Genomic DNA, 20,363 nt, shown 5'->3' on the forward strand with positions numbered 1-20,363 from the left:
TATATCTTTTTTAAACCTTCTAAAGATGGTTGGCTTAGTGGTTGAAAGGTTCAGAATTCACCCAGAAGTTTCAAGTCCAAATCTTAGATGTTATCTTTTTTTTTTCAAACTCCCTTAATAAAATTCTGAATCCTTATTAGCCACCCATGTCACATGACGATAACATAGAAGGAACTCATATTCAAAAGTGGGTTAAATATAAATCAACTAATATTATTTATAATAAATATGATAACTCAAAAATATACCTCGATTGTACTCTTTTAAAATATATATAAGACGCGAGAAACTCTAGAAAGTACTCTATCAAAAATATGTTTGATAGAAGAACTGTGTAACTTTACATTAGTCCAATAGAGGGTAGTATAATATTACAATAATATGTTTTTAACAATTTTATTTTATTTTGTGAGTCAACTCAAATTCCATTCAATTTATGAGATATTATTAGAATCTCAAAATTCAAATAACTTTTTTGCAAGGTATCTTTTCATATGTAGTCAAAGTTTTCTTAATTTATGTTAATTTTTTAATCTAATTTTCAGTTATTTATATTTTATTTCAAAAGGTTCAAATAATCTAAATTATAAAAAATAATTCGAAAAATTTCACCTAAATCAAATGACGGAGAGGGAGTAACGTGATTGCGCGAGATGTTTTATACTTGCATAGCTTACCGGGCATGAATAAATCAGAGCACTTCACTGTGCTTATTAAATTCTTCCATTACAAAGCCTTAAGCCCTTCCGGTATATTAACCCTCTGCTGGTCTCTCCGGCGATCGTTTCACCGGCGAAAAATCTGCGGTAAGTTCTCCGATTAACTGGAATTTTTCTGTATTTGTTTCCTAAAATTAAGCACATATCCAATTTGTTGTCTTATGGGTCTGTACTTTCTTGTCGCCTTCGTGAGGTGGAAGTTTAATTTGGTCTTAAAATTAGATACTACTCCATAAAAAGCTGAAAATACAGCTATTTTCCTGTGCTATTAGCAAGGGAAATGCGTGAGATATTTTTTTTGGGTTGTAATACTTGTCAATAATACTAATTTGGCTGTTTGAAGAATATCTTTCTGCCTTAGCTTTTACTCTGATGCTTTTCTGTATATCTACTATTATGTTTTTTCAATTTTCTGATACAATTATATATATATACATTGAAATCTATGATCTTATTTTAAAATTTTAGTGACTAGGTTAAATTTAATTGTTTCAATCGATTTGAAAATTATTCTGACACCACTATCTAGGAGTTTTTATACATTATTTTTGAAGATCTTATAGAGATGAAACACAGGGGCATGGCATAGTTTAAAAGGAATCGCATCCAAACGAAAATTAGAATTGGCAGAGAGAAGACATGGCTGATTTTGTGACATCTACTCATAGAACCAAGTGGATTTTTACTCCCCAAGATATTGTGAGTTACAATTGTTCATCAAAAATCTTGGAGAAAATCATTTTCTTTTCGTCTTCCCATTTTTATTTGAATTTTTGGGTTTACGAATGGTATACTGTATGCACAGAAACATAAGTATAAAGTTGCTAATCACAGAGCGAAACAAGCACTGGAGAAGGTATTGTAGCTCATTTTCTTAACATTTTTTGTTTAATTAGCTTTTTGCATTTTCTGTGGGATTGTGGATATGTTTTCTTTTGTCGAGATACCCTTTTCACCTTATTAGTTATTGTTTTGATGAAGGCAATATTGTGTTCTTTGACCTTTTGCTGTTGTAGTTAGTGTTTATCTTTAAGACGTGGTTCAAGCACGTTTATTGAGATGTCCAAAACACATGGTTTGCATTCTGTAACTTGCTTTATGAATAACAAATGTGCTATAGACATGAAACGATAAGTTAAGTAAATAGAATGAACCTGAGTTCCGATGCTGGTAGCTAGGGGTGTTATTTGGTAAGCTTGATCTTATTGATATTATTCGTAACAATGAAATCATAGAAGCTTCAGAGCTTAAGAACACAAAGAAAGAGTATAATGTTAGTAAAATGCGTAAAAGCCGATGGTTTACAACGAGTAGATATAAGACTTTATAGCTAACCTTAGAGAGCAACTTGCATGGTTCTCACCCTCATAAAGTTCACTAATTGTACATTTACTTCAGTTACATAATGGCTGACGGAGATCTTGGGCTCTTTCCCCATCGACTAACGTAGATTGAACCGGCTCTTTCCACAACAGCTGGTAGAGATCTCGGACTCTTCGGCAACACAACAGCTGGACCCCTAAACTTATTTTGACCTTATCTTGTTGGGTCCACAACCTGGTGCCCAGTCCCGTACTTTCGGAACTAGATGGCTTTGCTGATATGACTCTGGCTCCACTATCTCGACTCCGGATTTTTCATTGATAGGATTACATTTACCGGTCACGTTCTGAGGATAGCATTTGGTGTTGTCCCTGCCGAGTCACTTTTGACCTACTCTTCTTTCCACGTGTCGATTCTTACCCCACAGAGTTAGATAGAGTAGAATTTCTTTTCCATTTTATGTGTTTGGTGTATGAAATTCTGTATGCCGGCCTTATGTTTTTTTCAAACAATTTTGTTACCTTTCTCTACGCTTCAACAATTTGCCTGATTTTATAGGCAGCATTACCTGAAACTCTTATGGCCCAGAACATAGGTCTGATTTGTAGTCTTTGTGGATGTACGAATAATACTGATAGCTAATTCTGTTGTGAAGTATGGAACAACGCGAATGGAAGTTGATATTGATGGGTCGTTCTCATATGCTGAAAGCCAAAATGACGCCAAAGATAATGGTAAGATTGTAGTTTTTCAGACCAAAGTTAAACTAGAGAAACTATGAAGTTTCTGGTTTGCTTCCTTCAATCTTTTAAGATAATCATAATTGTTATCATTCTTTTGATTGCTATTTTGGTTGGCATGTTAGCTGAAAAGCGTCCTAAACCACTCAAGGTTGAAGAAGAACAACTTCTAAAGGCTTTCTACGAGTTCAAAATTCAAGACGTCTGTGATGCCTTTAAGTTCCCACGTAAGATTCAGGTATAAAGTTTTAATTATTGGATCTGCCACTATGATGGATCAACGAGAAGGTGAAACAGTTCTCATGCTTGTTTGCAGGCGACAGCTCTCATTTATTTTAAGAGGTTTTATCTACAATGGTCCGTGATGGAACATCACCCCAAAGACATTATGTAAGCTTCTTATTATCCTCTCTGTGCTTTCTTATTTTAAAAAAACTTACTAGTTTCCCCCTATCTTTATGCATTGTTTGGTTGGTCATTGGACAATAGTTACTTTTTTTTCCAAATTCAAGTTGAAATGCATTTTAAAAACATAAACAAAGTCATCTGGATTCCACATATATGATGCATACAGTAGTTGATAGTTGACAGAGACATAGCTTACTAGCTCCCCCTCCCCCTCTTTTTGTAGGTTAACCTGCATATATGCAGCTTGCAAGGCAGAGGAAAACCATGTATCAGCTGAGGAGCTTGGGAAGGGTATTGGACAGGATCATCATGTAATCCTCAACAATGAGATGCTGGTTTTCCAGGCATGGATTTTATTTGAAGGTCATGTCATTCAACATTTTCCTTTAAATATCTTTGCTTTAATCAACTTTTTTCTAACCTTTATTTTGCAGAGTCTAGGATTTGATCTAATTGTTTACTCTCCATATCGTGCTCTTGAAGGTTTTATCAGTGATTTAGAGGTCTTTTTCTGTTGATCTGTTACACTTAAACCCTTTGAGTAATAATTGCTGTGTTGACATCTTCCTTATAATTGGTAGCATTTCCACTCCTTGTACTACTTGATTTCTTCATTGCAATTATTGACTATTGCTCTTGAAATTGTAGGAATTCTGTGGAGCTAAAGATGAAGACCAGCTTGTGGCTCTGAAGGTAGTCACTAAATTTTTTTCGACAGGTTAAGTGTTCAAGTGAAAAGTTCTCTCCGCTTACCTTGCGGTTGAGAAATCAAGTTACAAATGGAGTAAATGGAAGAAAAGGACCACAATTGACTCCTGGGAGGGGGTTGAGTTACTGGTTAATAGTGGGGTAGATGTAGGTTAAAATATAAAAACAATTTCTTATTTCCTTCCATGCAAATTGCCTCTTGCAGGGTAGGCTGCATATATTAGACTCTTGTGGTCCGACCCAGCCCTTCCCCTGCTCTCGCACATAGCGAGCTTTATTGCACCGGGCTGTCTTTTTCTTCAATCTTCTTTATTAAATAAAATGTTCTTGCACTATTTCTGCTCCTTGTAAATCTGGCTTCTGACAATTGAATTTTATCCAATGTTGTTCAACAACTAGTAGTTTTGCAGTTAAACCACCCAAACCATGTGAATCTATATGCAATATTGAAAATCTTCAGTTCTCCATCCAATGGAACAAATGCTGATTTCACTCTTCCCATTTCTATTGTTTGTCGTTCTTCCTTAGATAATCAAGGTTAATGCATCTTCTTGCTATATTATCATCAATCTTCAAACATAATAAAAGTTGGTGGCATGTTGGAGATATGATGATTATTATCATTCAATGTATTCTTAGAATTTCACATCGTAGATCTCTATGTAGCTCATTGAGCTACCCACCAACTAATCTTTCTTTTATACTTCAATTTATTTGTTCAAAACATTTCTGTGTATGCAACATGCGACAAGAAGAAGGAATAGACTTCCCTCATAAGTAGTCGGTAACATTCTGACATGCATCAATGCATTACTAATTGTAATTCATCTACTGTAGATAATGAATTAATTTTGTTTTCCATTGGTGATTTCAATTTATATTACTCTGACCTTTGTATTCATCTACCAGCTAAGTTTATTTTCTTCTGATGTACAGGGTTCACTTGATACTGCTAGGATTGAAGCAGATAAGATTATGCGTTCTGATGGACCACTTCTTTTCCCACCTGGGCAGGTTATATTTTATCATTTACATACTATATTGAAATGATTTTATACTGTATAAAACTAATTACTGACTCTTCCTCCTGCAGAGGATTATGTTAACAGTTAAATACATCTTTGAGGCTTGCTTCATCTTTTTGAAAGAAAAGTTCATGTTCCATCAGTCATAAACCTTTGAACTAGTTTGTGTCCATATTTTTTAATTCATGTGAAGTGTGGACACGGAGAATGGATCCTCTGTTAACAACAACATAATACCAGTTTAATTCCTCAAGTGGGTTTTGGGGAGGATAGAATGTATGCTGACCTTTCAGGCATATGTGGGGTGAAGAGGCTGTTTCAGAACAAATCCTCTGTTATTGACAGATAATTTTCCTAGTATGGTTGGTTAAAGTAGATCAAATCTAGCTTGTTTGATATTATAGAAGAAGCAATTCTAGCTATAAATTCCCATAAGCTCCTCATAACTAACCCTGACACTTAACTATGACTATCTCTAGCTTCTCCCGATTATCTCTGGCGACAAATCGAGTCTAAACATTTTGTCTGATGATTGATAGGAGTTTTTTGGAGTGAAGGCTTTCCCATAGGCTCTGCTATATTTCCAAGGTTGTGGTTAGATTCTAGAGGAGCTCTTCTATATTTTGGCCACATTATGCCCATAGGAGTCATATTTATCTCAGGACAAATCATGTGATGAGTCAATATTAGATGATAGCTGTTCTGACAGAGGACAAGACTGCATTATGGAAAAAATTTGAAACGCATAAGAAGTAACTACTTCTAATGATCACTGAATGCTAAAATAGTTGACATCTGAGAAATTCATCTGATGGTCTTGTTGGATAATACAGTGAAGCAAACTCATGTTTTTGCGTTCTATGTGATTTTCTCTTTTAAAATATGCTATAGATAATACTCACATGCACATCTTGTTAGATCATTTTCTGAATCAAGTTTCTTTTTCCTTATTTCAGTTGGCATTGACAGCTTTACATAGAGCTAACGCAGTGCATAGCATATTTGATTTTGAGAGGTCCCAATCCCTTCCTCATTTCGACGGAGTCCACAATAATCACTAACATTCTGATTGACATGATAATGATTCTTTAAACAGGTACCTAAGAAGTGTCCTATCACGTTATCAGCCAGCTCATGCCATTTCAGAACTTACTGGTTCTATAGATGCCATTGATTCTTTGGCAAGTACTTACTTAACCTTGTTATACTGCATGCCTGGAATGGTGTATCTTTCTCTTCTTGCTGACTTCTTCCCCGAAATCTCTCTGACTGCCTGAACTCCTGGAATTTGAACAGATTGGTAAACTTTTGACTCCGACCTCCAAAGATGTGAAGCACGTGGATCGGAAACTCAAATCATGTCTTGATCCGGGTTCACATGACAAGTGCGGTTCTATCAACTCTGATTTGATTATCATTTTTCCATCTTTTGGTTTTTGCGATATTTTATTGGCCCAGCCAAAAAATGATACTGGTTTGTAAATGCAGGAGTAAAAAAAGGAAGCATAGATCCAAAGATAGCTCACATGAGGCTACTGACTTATCTTGAACTGCTCTAACTCAAGTTTGTAGCTTCAAAGCATATCTTCTTTGCCCAGTGGAAATAGCGTTTCTCATTGCTGCTCATCAGTTCCCTAATATAGAACAAAAATTGAAGCCAGACTGTAGAAGTAGAGGCGGGTCGAGGATTTAAGATCACAAATTTCTCAAGACTTTTTTCTTAAATTTTGTACTATGAAATCAATTAGTAGTTTAAACTTCGAGTGTTAGTTAACCTGGAATTTACTGTTTGGAGATGTAAAAGCTCACTTTTTAGAAATGAGAATGTTGTTCTTAATGAGAACTTCAAAGTTTAATATGCAGTTCCTGCTTTTTTTAAATTTCATTGGAATGAATTACAAACAAGAGATCTTCTTAAATTCTGTATTTGAAAAGTTTCATGACTCTTCTTTCTTTTCTTTTTTTTTTTCCAAAACAAAAGCTGCAGAAAGAAAAAGGGTCAAATTAAGTGGAATAATCAAGCTTGTTTAGATTTGCAATTTATAACTTCAAACACACAAGTACTTGACTTCATTGTAGAAGTCGCATGTCGTGAAGTCGCATATCGTGGAGATGAGAACATTGAGATGGATGTGTGTTCATATTAGGAGAGACTAAATTAGAAATAAAGATATTTGGAAGAAAGTGGGAGTGGCTTCTGTGGTAGACAAGTTGATGCAAGCGAGATTGAGATGGTTTGGGCATGTGAAGGTGAGATACTTAGGCACACCATCGAGGAGTTGCGAGAGGTTGGTAATAGAGGGTACAAGGAGAGGTAGGCCAAAGAAGTATTGGGGAAAGGTGATGAGACATGATATGGTGCAACTTTATATTAACAAGGACATGACCTTAGATAGGAAGGTGTGAAGAACACGTATTAGAGTAGAAGGACAGCAGATGGTATTACATAGGCCATTGAACTAGTTATATTATTGTGGCTTTTGTTTTTTTATATTTATAAGTGGTTTGTAGGGTACTAGTTGTATTATTTATAATTATTTTGAATAATCTATTTATTATTGTTTTCAATCATCTATCTTATTATATTGATGATTGCCTCCTTTTTTTAACCTGAATTTGCTATACTTGAATCAAGGATCCAACTTTTTATCATTCATAATTCACAAAATAATAATGTGTACATTTCCCCACTGCAGACCACACTTATAGGACTTCACTCAGTTTATTAATGTTGGTGTAACCCATACAACCTAATTCATTTGTTCAAAATCTGACAAATAATTAGGTTATTGATATATGCACTAACACTAATATTAGGTCCCCCCATCTGTTCCTTTTTTTTTTTTAAGCAACCACGCAATTGGGAAGGAATAAATACACAGATGCACCTATACATGGTGTAGTGGCGGAAACATTTCATCTTTAATCAGAGGTTTCAGTTCGAGCTCTAGATATGAAAAAAATTATGTCAGGAGCGTCACCCCCAAATGAACCATGCAGTGCCAATCCAAATTTAATTGAAACTTCAATATAAACTCCGAATACTAGGTAAAACAAATAATACAAAGATGCAAAATATAAGATCTCGAAAGTGAGATATTTCATTACGAAATGTGTGAATTATATTGGAAGTTGACAAGAGGAAAATAAAGCAGTATGTGCTTCTAATATATGATATGATATGGTGTACTATTTGATGGCTGCCCTACCATTATTGGGATGTCCTTTTTTGTGCTTATTCTCATGTTAATATTGAAAGTGTAATTTCGATCCTCCTCCTAAGGATGCCAATGATGGATTTATTCAAGTGGAGAAATTTTAGTTTGGATCTTCCGTAATTATTTTATGATGCTTTTATCGTTTGATTAATTGTCTAACATATTTTAGTTTTACGATAAAAATCTGTCGATACGCATGAAAAATTAAGCATTTTTATCATAATCTTTTTTCATTAACATGAGTATTTGTCAATATCTTGGCCTAGCTGAAATGATTAGAGGATTTGATTGATCTATTTTAGAAAATTGTTCGAATATGTCCTGAATTATCTAATTTATTCAGATTTTATCAAAATCATCTTTTTATTAAAAAAGATTCTTTTTTGCGGAAAATATTTTGTTGGTGAAAAAATTTGAATTTCAATGAATGGAAATATTTTCTTCTCTTGAAACATAATAGCATCCACATGACTATAGTTGTTAGCGTTTTGCTTAGGGTGATTATTCTTTCTATAATTTTAATACTTTAATTTTTTTATATATACGTCAAACTATTATCAAAATAAATACTATTTTCTTTTAATATAATTTTTTATCGTAAAATTTATTATTGTTCATTCATTTTATATTAGTCGATTATTATATTAATATATTTTGTACCATAATAGTTGTTCACCCTACTAAATTGAAAAAGTACTAGTTTTAACTTTTTTTATATTACTCTTGCAATTAATTCTTTTAAAGTGTTTATATTTGTTAATAAAATTAACATCTTAAAGCTAATTAGTAAAATTATCTTCTTATTATGATTTCTTAAACACAATACAAAGTTATTGAAGTTAGTTAGGCAGATGTTAGAATTACTGTAGCTACAGTCAGTTTTTAAGTCTGTTAGTTAGCTAACTAGCACTAATTTGACCATAAACTGCATTTTAGTTAGTAGCATTAGATGTTAATTGATGCATAAATAGGATAATTCACGTTGAATGAAACAATTCAATTCATTCTCAAAATATCTCTTTCAAAGCTTCTCATCTCTCTAATGGTTTCTTAGATCGTTCCATGGCATAGTTTGAGCTTAGTGTGCTAATTTTTAGATGGTATTCGAGCAGGATTCATCTCACTCGATGTTGAGGTCTCCAAAATTAAAATTGTCGACGGTGAGATGTTAAAAAATGACAAAAGTCTCACATTAATAGTTAATCAGATGAATAGATTCATTATAAGGCTTGAATAAATTTAATAAAAATAAAAATAACCAATTAATATGAAACAAATAATATAATAATTATCTTTTGTATCTCTCATCATTAAATAAAGCTTAAATCAATGATTTGCCCTCTAATACTCACTCTCTTCTCTTTTTGTCTCGATTTATTTATTTATTTAAAAAAATTATATTATTTTTAAAATATTTTTTTTTTTAATAAACTTTTGCAAAACACTGAAAATGACTTCTTTTTTTTTATAATTTTTAAAATTTTATATCAAAATCAATGATGATTAAATAAAAAAGAAGAGAATTTTTTGAACTGACTTGAAAAGAAAAGAAAACGGAGAAACTAAGTCGAAGAGACATATCACGTTGGAGCTAATGGAAATCACCTGATCAAAAGAACAAGTGGTACTATTCCATAACAAAACAAATTTATGATGCTGACTTCACATTTGTCTTCCTTTATCTCTCACTTTGCTACATTTTTAATTCACATGAATCTATTATTATATGATAAAATTCGACAATTTTTAATTGAGTCTTTATTAGGTCTGTCGTTAGTGATGTTTGCATTTTGACATAATATATAAAAATGACTTTTAATTTGATATTAATTGATGATTATGATTTTTAATTTTTAAATGTGTTTAAATAGATATTTAAATTTATATAAAATTGAATAGATAAATACTTTTATTCTACATAGCATGATCAAGAGCGGAGCCACCTTGTGCAAAGGGAGTTCATCTCTTTGACAGAAAATTATATTATTATAAATGATTAAAATAATTTTATATGTATATATAGCAGATGTCGAACTCTCTTCGGATACTTCATATGCCTATTTCTACATATTTTGAACCTTTTTATTGAAAATTTTAATTTCACCTCTATAGATTGATACATCTATGATATCACATAAAACATAAAATTTTCATATAAAATATATTATTTAATTTAATTTTATATAAATTTAAATATCTATATGTACAATTAAATTTATCGAACACTTTTTTTTGACTTAACTTTGAAAAGAAAAAAAACTTATGCACTTGTTCTCAAATGAATTAAATAAGGGTTTCAAAAGTCATGCTTCCCGACTAGGTAGAAGAATTTGACAAAGCTACACGTGGACAGTGACCCACAAAGCATGGACCCCACCAGGACCCATTCTTGCCGACCACGGTAGAAGCCACCAACTACAGTTAGGTTAAGATAACGCCGTTTTATATCAAACGTTAAATAACGGCCACGTGGTGAAATCTGCAGCTGCCAATGTCGGGTGTTGTAGAATGAAATTTACTGAACTTTAGACACGTGTAAGCTGCAAAAGGGTAGCTGGCGAAACTTGTGGGGTCCAATTTAAAATGGGTTCTATCTAATTTTACCTGTAATGGAGTTTTAAAAAAAAATTAATGAAAAAATAAAGATAAAATGTTATTAAAAAAAATTAAATAAATTAAAATAAAATAGAAATATCAGTTTAAAATGAAGGGAATACTTTTCTATATTTATATATATTTTCCTCTTAGGATGTGTTTGATAAATTTTTAATTTTCTCATTTTGGTATATTTCAAAAATAATATTTTCAAATTAATTTTTTTTTTCTTTAAATTTGAACCGAGCAGAACACTTTAAGAAAGGAATACACTAAACAAATACAAAAAATTAGTTCCACAATTTCCTTAAAAAATTAAGAAAACCATTTTTAAAATTGCTTCTCCAATTTCAAATTATAATTTTTCTTACACCCATCATATATCTCTACCCTCTCCAAACTCAAAAAAAAAAACAATTCTTTTTTGGTTCGTACCCCTCAAATCAGCCCATTCCCTCTCCTAACCAAAAAAAAAATGTTAAAGTTAAAAGTTTATTTTTGAAAAAATAAAAACATAAAATTTTCATTTTCTTTAAATCGCATTTATCCCAAGCCCCTACCACTCTCCCACGCACACCCTATTTATAAATTAAGAGTCAGTTTCGATTAGCTTTAATAAGTTTCTTGAGTCATAAATAATATGATTTAAATAATTTTTATGTCAAACAATAAAGAGAAAAATGTGGTTAAGTAACTATATAATAGTTAATTAGTTATGTGGCTACGATTTATAATTTGAAACTTATTGCTAGTTATAATTACGTTTTCTATCTTCCTTTCTTTTGTCACATCTCTCATCTCCTTGCTCCAATCTCTCTTACTTCAATTTTTTCGATCTATCTATCATTTTTATATAAATGTAAATATATAATTTGTGTTTGTATAAATATATATAAATTCAGACAAATAAGATATACGATATAAATACATATCTCTCTGTCCTTTGCATTTATAATATATAAATACAAATATTTTTTTGTTTATTTTTTCTATTTTTTTCTCTCTCACTTTATATAACACACAAATATATTTGTGTTTGCTTTTGCATTTGCATTTGCATAAAGCTAGAAATGGGATATACAAATACAAATACATATCTCTCCGTTCTATACACTTATAATTATAAAAAATATAAATCTTCACTGTCCAATTCTCTTTTACCTTTCTCTCTCAGATTATACAAACACAAATTATATATGTATTTACATAATTTGTGTTTGTATAAAGCGGGAGAGAGATTGGATATACAAATACAAATATTTTAACTCAATTCAATTGTATACAAATTCAAATTCAGATATACAAATACATATATTGATACATATACATATATATAATCTAACTGATATACACACAAATCACCAATCTTCACTCTTTTTCTTCTCTCGCTCGCCTCTCTCCTCCCTCTCCCTATATTGATCATCACTCTCTCCTTATAACATGTGACTATAAATTATTATTAATAAACTATAACTCTAATACATAATTAAGCTACTTTAGGTGGTAATATACAAAAATTCTCCAATAAATAATAATTAAATTATTTTATCTAGAACTATTAAATTAAAAAATAGACACGGTTCAATCCCAATTACAAATCGTTGACATCTTAAATAAGCGGTACTACGGTCCTTTTTTATTTATTATAGTCTTTTTTTTATAGTTAAACGATATAATTTTTACCAATATTAAATATATTTATTGAATATTAAAATGAAAATTGTTACAATATACAGTATTTTTGTATAAATTTTTTATGTTAATATCAAATTAATATAATTTAATTTTAATCTTAAAAATTAATTAATTAACTTTCAAAAAACGTAATACAATACAAAAAAATAAAAAATAATAATTTATATATAAAAAATTCTGAAAATAATTAGATTAACAACTTACTTATAAAAAATTATTTAAATTTAAATATTATTTTTTAAAAAACAATATGCTATTTTTATAGCAACATACCCCACACCCTCCTTCACCTTCGAGTACCCTTCCTCTCTCTCCCTCCTTTCCCTCTCTTTGTTTTTTCTAGCGTGCTAATAAGTAGAAATTTATTTAAATATATTGAATTAAATATGTGAGATATATATATTTTATTGTAATCGTATTTTTTGTATCAATATTTGTATTCGTACAAATTAATTAATTAAAAAGGATAAAAAATCACGCACTTATTCAAATATTATTTTATATTTTTTCTCAACAATTTAATTTTAATATATCTATATATTAAAATCAAAGTAGATAAAGATTAAAGACGAAAAGGAAAGAAAGAAACCGTTACGGTTCAGACGGCGCTAAACGGTGCGGTAGACCGTAAACCATAGCCCGCGGATTTCTTTCTCTCATGTGTTTCCTCTTACGGGTCCACCAGTGGGTAAACTAACGCCCTCTGTCTAATTGTTATTATTATTATAAATAGAAACTTTAGCTCTCTCCAAATTTCGCCATTAAACTAACAAAGCTATACACTGTTTCTCACTAATTTTCAATTAGTTTTCACAGTTTAATTATCTGAAGAACTCCGGAGATTTTTTTCCGGCGTGAGGTGGTTACTTTTTCCATTTGTTTCTCGTGAAAATCTCTCAACTTCCGATACTTTCAAGGTTCGGTTCTCAAACTTCCTTTTCCGTCAAATGTTTCCTTCTAGAATGTACTGTAAAACGACGTTTTACACTTTCTCTTTTTCAATTTATGTTGTTTAAGTTTCGGTTTTGTATGAGAAATTGATGAAATTTCAGTTTTATTGCCCTCTTTTCTATGCTAATACCTGTGAAAATGCATGCTGAGTTTTTTCTGCGATGACCTTTTCTATACTTTAGTTTTGATGTTGTTAAGCTTTTTATTCCACAATATTTTGGCTATTTTCTATAGTTTTTGATGTTATTAAGCTTTTTATTCCACTGAATTCTGGCTACTTTGTATAGTTTGATGTTGTTAAGCTTTTTATTCCACTGTATTCTGTCTATTTTCTGTAGTTTTTATGTTGTTAAGCTGTTTATTCCACTGAATTCTGGTGATTTTCTATAGTTTTGATGTTATTAATCTTTTTATTCCACTAAATACTGGCTACTTCCTATTATTTTGATGTTTTTCTCGGCTAAATTCTCGCTATCTTCTGTAGTTTTGATGTTGTTAAGATTTTGTCTCCACTAAAATCTGACAGTTTTCTATTGTTTGCGAAATTCACCTTGTAATTCAAAAATTTAAATGTTTTCCTTAGTAGATTTGTTTTTAATAAATATTTCATATAAATGGTTTAGTATTTCAATTTTTTGCTAATCTTTTTGTTTAATTTCCTGGCAAGTGAAGACTTGTCAAATTAGTTCATGAATTCTTATTCATAATATATGTTCGGGTGCTTATTAAGATTTGTTTTGTTGATTTAGGATAATGGCTCTCTCTCAAAATCAGGAGTTGGAGTATATGGTGGATGAGTACTATGACACTACTGATTTTGATGACAGCACTTTTGGGGGTGAATCGCCGCGAAGTACTGACCCGGATATCTCTGCAGACTCGGAATTTGAGGACGATTTTGAAGTGGTACTGGGCAGATTTAATTTTTTTGACATGTTACTGGTGTCATCTTCATCCTTAGTTTAACAATGTTGACTTACTGCTCTTCGGTTCTACAGAGAAAGTCAAAGCTGGATACATCAGCTATAGAAGCTAGAAATGGCAAGGATATACAGGGAATACCTTGGGAAAGGCTTAATTTTACCAGAGACAAGTACCGCGAGACGAGGTTGAAGCAGTATAAGAACTACGAGAGCCTGTCTCGCTCTCGTGAAGATCTTGAAAAGGTTTTTCTTCACACTCTTTTCCATTCCCATGTATTGGAATGTTCTCGTATATTTGGCTAGGCTCAACTCTAAAAGTTTATTTCCTCACCATTAAGGAGTGCAAGGAAGTAGGAAAAGGACACAGCTTCTACGACTTCCAGTTCAATACAAGGCTCGTCAAATCAACTATCGTGCACTTTCAGGTAATATAGATTTTTTAGCCTTTTCTTGTTTGGATTTATGTTAACCTTTGATCAAGAAAATCGTGGACTGGTCTGCCTCCCTGTAGTTCTTTGTGATTGATTTAGTCTCTGTTGTCTCATTTTGCATTATTCAATTAAACCTGGCAAACGACTCCCATGGCTGCCTTTCTCATTCTTGCCTTTCATGTTTTTTTTCCTCATTCATTTTTAACTGGTTTTTTTAGTTGTTTGTTATTTTACATCATTATGAGTTAGTTTAAACAAAAGGATTTTTTTTTTGAAACTGGTAATGTATAAAAGGATTTGGTTATTTACAGTCTAACCATTGTGTGAGCTTTTGGTCGATGATCCGCGTCGCCTTTTTCTCCTCTCCATGCAATAACTATACTTCTGCAGGTGCTCTGCTCCTAATGTTCTGGATATTTTGATTTAAACTGTTAGGCTGTTGGTTCACCCTTTCATTAATTCCAGAGGTATGGAGTCTGCATCCTCATCGAAGAATTCAGTGAGTTTGATGCTTGATATGGAACAACTTAGAGATTGACTATGTGTGTGTCTAACTCATTTGTGGACAGCTTTCTGGAATAATAATTCACCAGATCCAATATGTTTGAGAGATGCCTCTTATGGCCTCCAAGCTGGTGAATTTGCATCTGATGTAAATTTAGTGTTACTATTTCTTGATGCAGCTAATTTCTTTTTCTTCTTCTGTTCAGAAATCCAAAAGATATTGCCGAATTTGACTTTTGCCAGTTTCTTCTAGTAATGCTATTCTGGCTACATGACGAAGCAAACAAGATTTACATAGAAACCGTTCTTATATTCTGCAATTACTTTTTAACTCATTTTTTTAGTTAGCAGTTTAGTCTGCCTCGATTGATGTATTGATCAGAGAGCAGTGTTCACAATATCCTTTTTTATGCAGATTACAAACATTTAAAGAAGTGTCTTATGGAACTTTGTAATTGTAGAAGATCCTTGTTTTGGAACTTCACTCTTGAATATTTCATCATGAATCAGCTGAATGTATTTTGAGGACTGGGTTTTGATATGGAAGCTTAGGAGTGAGGACAGAACCTGGCTTATGCTGGATTTGTAGTTTGTCGTTTTTTGCTGACATAGAATATAGTTCTGACTTCTGAGTCAAAGTTGTTTGTTATGTTCCATTCTACTACTTGTGTGACAGATCTACTTTTGCAGTGTCAAACATAACAGTGGAGGCTGATGGTTGAAATTTCCGAACTTCCAATTCTCTTTTGTGTGTCCCTCTAGAGAATAATCTTGATTTTATTTCAATTCATCTGTCGTGGTCCTCCATTTTCAGTTGGTCGTTAACTAGTTCTGTTGCCTCTTCTGCATGGTTCATCCCTTTCTATTCAAGGCCCATTGTTCATTGCAAACCTTTCTCGGCTGTTGCTCTAGAAGAGTTTGAGTTGATGAACATTTTTTTGCTAGTCATTATGTGAAAGTGGTTGTGTTTTAATTCTTGTTGTAAATGATGTTTGTTTGAATTGTTTTCTTTCAAATAAATAACCAGATATTGTATGTGCATTGTTATTGTATCTATCTTTCAGCCTTACAAGCAGGTTGCAGTTATTATGTGAGCAGCTGGTGCAAGCATTTTCCATATGGTATGATAGGGAATAATCTGTGAATTTAAGAGGCCTTTATGGTATTTCTTCTGTTAAGTTTGAGCTAACTTGTTAATGGCAGCAAGTATGTATTAAAATGTTTGTGTGTTGCTTCATCATTTGAATAGTTGGATGGTCATCTCTTAATCATTTGAATAGTTGGATGGTCATCTCTTCTTCATTTGAATAGTTGGATGGTCATCTCTTCTGTTGAAGATGGTTGTAGTCATTATCTTGTTTATGGTTATCTCTTCTGTTGGAGATGGTTGCACTTTTTTTCTCTCTGTTTGTTAGAGATGGATTCTGCACTAGGCTCTCTTTAAGTACTTCCACTTGTGGGTTGTGAATTCTGATTGCTGTGTCACAGTTACTTCACGATTTTGATAATTATACGACTTCTTTGGTACATCTTCTCTGGTAGCTGTCATCTGATACGGTCTCCATCAGAAAGAGAAGATTTTCTGGCAATTGAGCTCTTGCATAATACGAGTAAGATAGTTGGCTTGGATTACGTTTGTCATTCATTTGAGAGTTCGTGACTTCATTTTGAAATTTCCGGCGACTTTATTGTGTGTTCTTCTGTCCTTGATCAATCACACTTCCAAACTTAGGAATTTAATTGCTGACTTTCTCTCTTTGCTATGTGGTGTTGTGCCCTGAATCAAGCGCGTTGGGAACTTGGGTGCTCAATTACTTATCTACTGCTCCCAAGAGTTATCCTCTCTTCCCTATATTCCTTGGTCCATTCCACTCTTTGGAATAGAATATCGGAGAACCTAGCACTTGTATTTGTGATCCATCTATTACGCTATTGAATCCCGTTGACGTCTTTTGAAATATGTACTGTTCATTGTTTGGGTTTTGCTGCCTTGTATTGATTATGTACAATTTCCAAGGTGGTGAGGCATCCCTTTAGAGTCTCTGTGGCGTTCTCATTTTTTTCTGCGTCATTTTTCCTCCTGTCATCATTGCGGTTTACATTTCTGACTTCTCTTTCACAGGTTTCTTTTCTGCTTCGATCTGTATAATAGTGTAGGAAAGTGAACTGTTTTTTAGCTGCCCAATTTGCTTTCCAGGAAACCTGCTCTATTGCAGATGATGATGTGTAACTATTAGTGGTAGATTGTTCAGTTGTGGACTTGTAGAAAGCTAGCAGCTGTTCCTTCGCTAGCTTATGCATCATTGACCACTAATATTTAGGACTAGCGACATATTGACCTACGACTTGACTTTGTATTAGGCATTGCCCGACTTTGCAGAAGGAGAGGGGGGCGGTTGATTTTTGTGGTCCATTCTGCAATACACTGTGTAGGTTATTTATTCCCAATTTACTGTTCGCTCAGCTTGTAATATGGTTGAGACGGGGAACGAGAACTATCTGAAACCTGAAGTTTATGAGATTGCATGTCTATCATTTTTGGAAAAAAAAATTATGAGCTTTTTCTGCAAATTACAGCATTCTTAAGTTCTGTTTTTGCTTTATTTGATCTCGTGTGACGTTGTTTGCTTCATAGGAAACTGGTATGCTGTCTAGTGATGAGTGTAACAACCCGTTCTATATTTTTGTTTCAGTTGAGGAATCTCTTGTGGTCGACATCAAAACATGATGTGTATCTCATGCAAAACTACTCTGTGATGCACTGGTCCTCACTTCTTGGAAAGGGGGAAGAAGTGCTTAATGTTGCTAGGCCATTGACGCCCACTATGGTTAGCAGTACTTTTTGTCTCCCTTAAATATACTTAAATGACTTTTGACTATCAAGAATTAACTCTCTGGTTTGTGCAGAAATACCCTGGATCAGCGTCTCAAACACTTCCCCGAGTGCAGATCAGCACTATGGCTGTTAGAGATGGTTTGCTGGCTGCTGGGGGTTTCCAAGGGGAGCTTATCTGTAAGGTAGGATGACAATGTAAATTCTGAGCATATATGTACTTTTTCTTAAGTAATGCATACTGATAGGATTTTAACTCGTGCAGTATTTAAACCAACCTGGAGTTGCATTCGCTACAAAAATAAGTATTGGAGAGAATGCGATCACCAATGCTGTGGATATTAGTTATAGTCCGACGTAAGTCCCTGAAATTTGTGCCTCTGTAGCTTATCTTGAATTCAATGTGAACTGTTGTGTACCAGTGCGCTTATATGGTTCTTTCCAGTGGCTCAATGAGGGTGATCACTGCTAATAATGATCAGCAAGTCAGGATTTTTGATGCAAAAAGCTTCGTTTGCACCAATCATTATGCATTTCCTTGGTCTGTTAACGTGAGTAGTGGATGTAATTTCTACTATGCAGTTCCATGATTTTTGGTAATGCTCATTGGCTCTCTACTCACAGTTTTCTGTTCCATTGCAGAACACCTCTGTAAGCCCCGATGATAAATTGCTTGCTATCCTTGGTGATAGTCCAGAATGTCTACTTGCTGATGCTCAAAGTGGAAAGGTTGGTCTCGTCCATATACCTTTTATTAACCGAAGGGTGTTAACTTTTTGATGATTAGTTGCTCAAGTGTTGACCTTGACTGATGCTTCAGGTTGTCAGCAACCTAAAAGGTCACCTAGATTATTCATTTTCATCAGCTTGGCACCCGGACGGAAGAATTTTGGCAACTGGTAACCAAGACACAACTTGCAGATTGTGGGATATAAGGAACACGTCGAAGTCCATAGCAGTGCTCAAAGGAAGGATGGGAGCCATCCGTGCAATCAAGTTCACATCAGATGGGCGCTTCATGGCCATGGCGGAGCCAGCTGATTTTGTCCACATATTCGATACACAATCCGATTATGGTACCTGTCAAGAGATTGATTTGTTTGGTGAGATTGCTGGGATATCCTTCAGTCCTGATACTGAAGCTCTCTTTATTGGAGTGGCTGACCGAACCTATGGTAGCTTACTGGAGTTCAACCGTAAACATTACCGCCACTACCTTGATTATGTTTTGTAGTGTAAGGCACTTGCCTGTGTCGGTTTTAATACGGGCATCTGCTTGTTTGGTACATAGTTTGTGTATACTTAATGCGATTGTGGAAGAGCTGCGCTGATGTCTGCGTAGCCTGATGGCCTTGCAGGGGCTGTTCCTACCGAAGTATATTAATATAGGAGTGTAATATCAGAACGAAATCGTGTGGTCAAAAAAGTATTCGTTCATGGCCAATTTTATCACAGTGCCATGTGTTCTGTTCAATTATTATTTCTTTTTATTCCAAACAGAAACAATGTTTCTGAGGCTTCAAGCTACAAACATGCCCTGGTTATAACCCTCTAGATTAGTTTGTCCCTTTTGATATTTTCTCCACTCATGAAACTGAAAGTACTTGGTAAGCTAGGAGGCATTTCAATATTCTACAAAGATTTCTACGAGACTTGTCAAGAATAAACGTTTGAAAAGTTTAGTTTATCGTTCAACTGTGTGCAATGACTTAACAATTTCAGAAGTCGTCATCAAGTGTGAACAAACCCAAATTACAAAAATAAAATATCTGAGAAAAGCAATGGCAGTGACAACAACTAGACTTTTATCTTAGGAAGAATTGATGTGGACTTTTACTAATATTTTTTATTAAAAAAGAAGACAAACGAACAGTAGGAGTAACAGATGGCCCTCTATTTTGGTTATACTTGTTTGAATAGATGGTTGGTTGGTGTAGGCCAAATTAGCGGTTAAGTAAGAATTAACAACTCTCTTAAACTTCCAATGACTAGTTTTAACTTTTTCTTTAACACCCAACAGCCAGCTGAAACTCCAATTCTTTTTTAATCCTTCCCTCGGAATTTTCACGCTCAATTCGCTAATTTTTATTTAAGTTTCAATAGCTTTATTAGTTATGTTATAAGTTTTTAGTACCTAATAAAAGCTTTGTTTTATTTATTATAGCTACATATAACATTAAAATCAAAAACAATTAATAAATTTTTTTCAAAAATCAATTTGTGTTACATATCAACCCAGTTTTTAAATGAGTTGAACTAACAAATGTTTAGGTCAATAACCAAACCGAAC

At 33.2% G+C, this 20,363-nt stretch overlaps 2 protein-coding genes across 11 annotated transcripts; both read left to right on the forward strand.

Annotated features, from left to right (window-relative positions):
* Window positions 1–305: 305 nt before the first annotated feature.
* LOC101248768 (cyclin-H1-1) lies at window positions 306–6,785 on the forward strand. 7 transcript variants are annotated; one of them, XM_004237843.4, is made up of 14 exons: window positions 306–806; window positions 1,296–1,418; window positions 1,525–1,575; window positions 2,698–2,776; window positions 2,908–3,020; window positions 3,099–3,172; window positions 3,414–3,534; window positions 3,625–3,693; window positions 3,839–3,883; window positions 4,835–4,912; window positions 5,880–5,938; window positions 6,020–6,104; window positions 6,220–6,308; window positions 6,412–6,785. In XM_004237843.4, exons 2-14 carry the CDS (start codon window positions 1,359–1,361, stop codon window positions 6,470–6,472), a joined length of 984 nt encoding a protein of 327 aa, XP_004237891.1. In that variant the 5' UTR covers window positions 306–806; window positions 1,296–1,358; the 3' UTR covers window positions 6,473–6,785. The 7 variants fall into 7 exon arrangements, 5 of the variants coding, with proteins under 5 accessions (XP_004237891.1, XP_025886589.1, XP_010320159.1 ...); XM_010321857.4 differs by having other exon boundaries at window positions 534–806; window positions 1,274–1,418; XM_010321858.4 differs by having other exon boundaries at window positions 596–806; window positions 1,283–1,418.
* Window positions 6,786–12,052: 5,267 nt separating this feature from the next.
* On the forward strand, window positions 12,053–19,547 carry LOC101249070 (uncharacterized WD repeat-containing protein C2A9.03). Of its 4 annotated transcripts, XM_004237844.5 has the most exons (10): window positions 12,053–13,348; window positions 14,132–14,288; window positions 14,381–14,548; window positions 14,644–14,730; window positions 17,934–18,068; window positions 18,148–18,258; window positions 18,339–18,430; window positions 18,519–18,624; window positions 18,716–18,802; window positions 18,894–19,547. In XM_004237844.5, exons 2-10 carry the CDS (start codon window positions 14,136–14,138, stop codon window positions 19,305–19,307), a joined length of 1,353 nt encoding a protein of 450 aa, XP_004237892.1. In that variant the 5' UTR covers window positions 12,053–13,348; window positions 14,132–14,135; the 3' UTR covers window positions 19,308–19,547. The 4 variants fall into 4 exon arrangements, with proteins under 4 accessions (XP_004237892.1, XP_019069167.1, XP_019069166.1 ...); XM_019213622.3 differs by lacking the exons at window positions 12,053–13,348; window positions 14,132–14,288; window positions 14,381–14,548 and adding an exon at window positions 16,305–16,361 and having other exon boundaries at window positions 14,647–14,730; XM_019213621.3 differs by lacking the exons at window positions 12,053–13,348; window positions 14,132–14,288; window positions 14,381–14,548; window positions 14,644–14,730 and adding an exon at window positions 14,754–16,361.
* The last annotated feature ends 816 nt before the right edge of the window (window positions 19,548–20,363 follow it).

This window comes from Solanum lycopersicum, chromosome 4, assembly GCF_036512215.1.
Source record: "Solanum lycopersicum chromosome 4, SLM_r2.1".
In the NCBI taxonomy this organism is placed as follows: domain Eukaryota; kingdom Viridiplantae; phylum Streptophyta; class Magnoliopsida; order Solanales; family Solanaceae; genus Solanum; species Solanum lycopersicum.

What these genes read in the sequence shown, in the direction of transcription:
- LOC101248768 (XM_004237843.4), top strand. Translation starts at nt 1,359, where the DNA reads ATGGCTGATTTTGTGACATCTACTCATAGAACCAAGTGGATTTTTACT. An exon ending in TTTTTACTCCCCAAGATATT is followed by an intron (nt 1,419 to 1,524) that starts GTGAGTTACAAT and finishes CTGTATGCACAG; the next exon opens with AAACATAAGTATAAAGTTGC. An exon ending in CATCACCCCAAAGACATTAT is followed by an intron (nt 3,173 to 3,413) that starts GTAAGCTTCTTA and finishes CTCTTTTTGTAG; the next exon opens with GTTAACCTGCATATATGCAG.
- LOC101249070 (XM_004237844.5), top strand. Translation starts at nt 14,136, where the DNA reads ATGGCTCTCTCTCAAAATCAGGAGTTGGAGTATATGGTGGATGAGTAC. An exon ending in CAACTATCGTGCACTTTCAG is followed by an intron (nt 14,731 to 17,933) that starts GTAATATAGATT and finishes TTTTTGTTTCAG; the next exon opens with TTGAGGAATCTCTTGTGGTC. An exon ending in GGCCATTGACGCCCACTATG is followed by an intron (nt 18,069 to 18,147) that starts GTTAGCAGTACT and finishes TGGTTTGTGCAG; the next exon opens with AAATACCCTGGATCAGCGTC.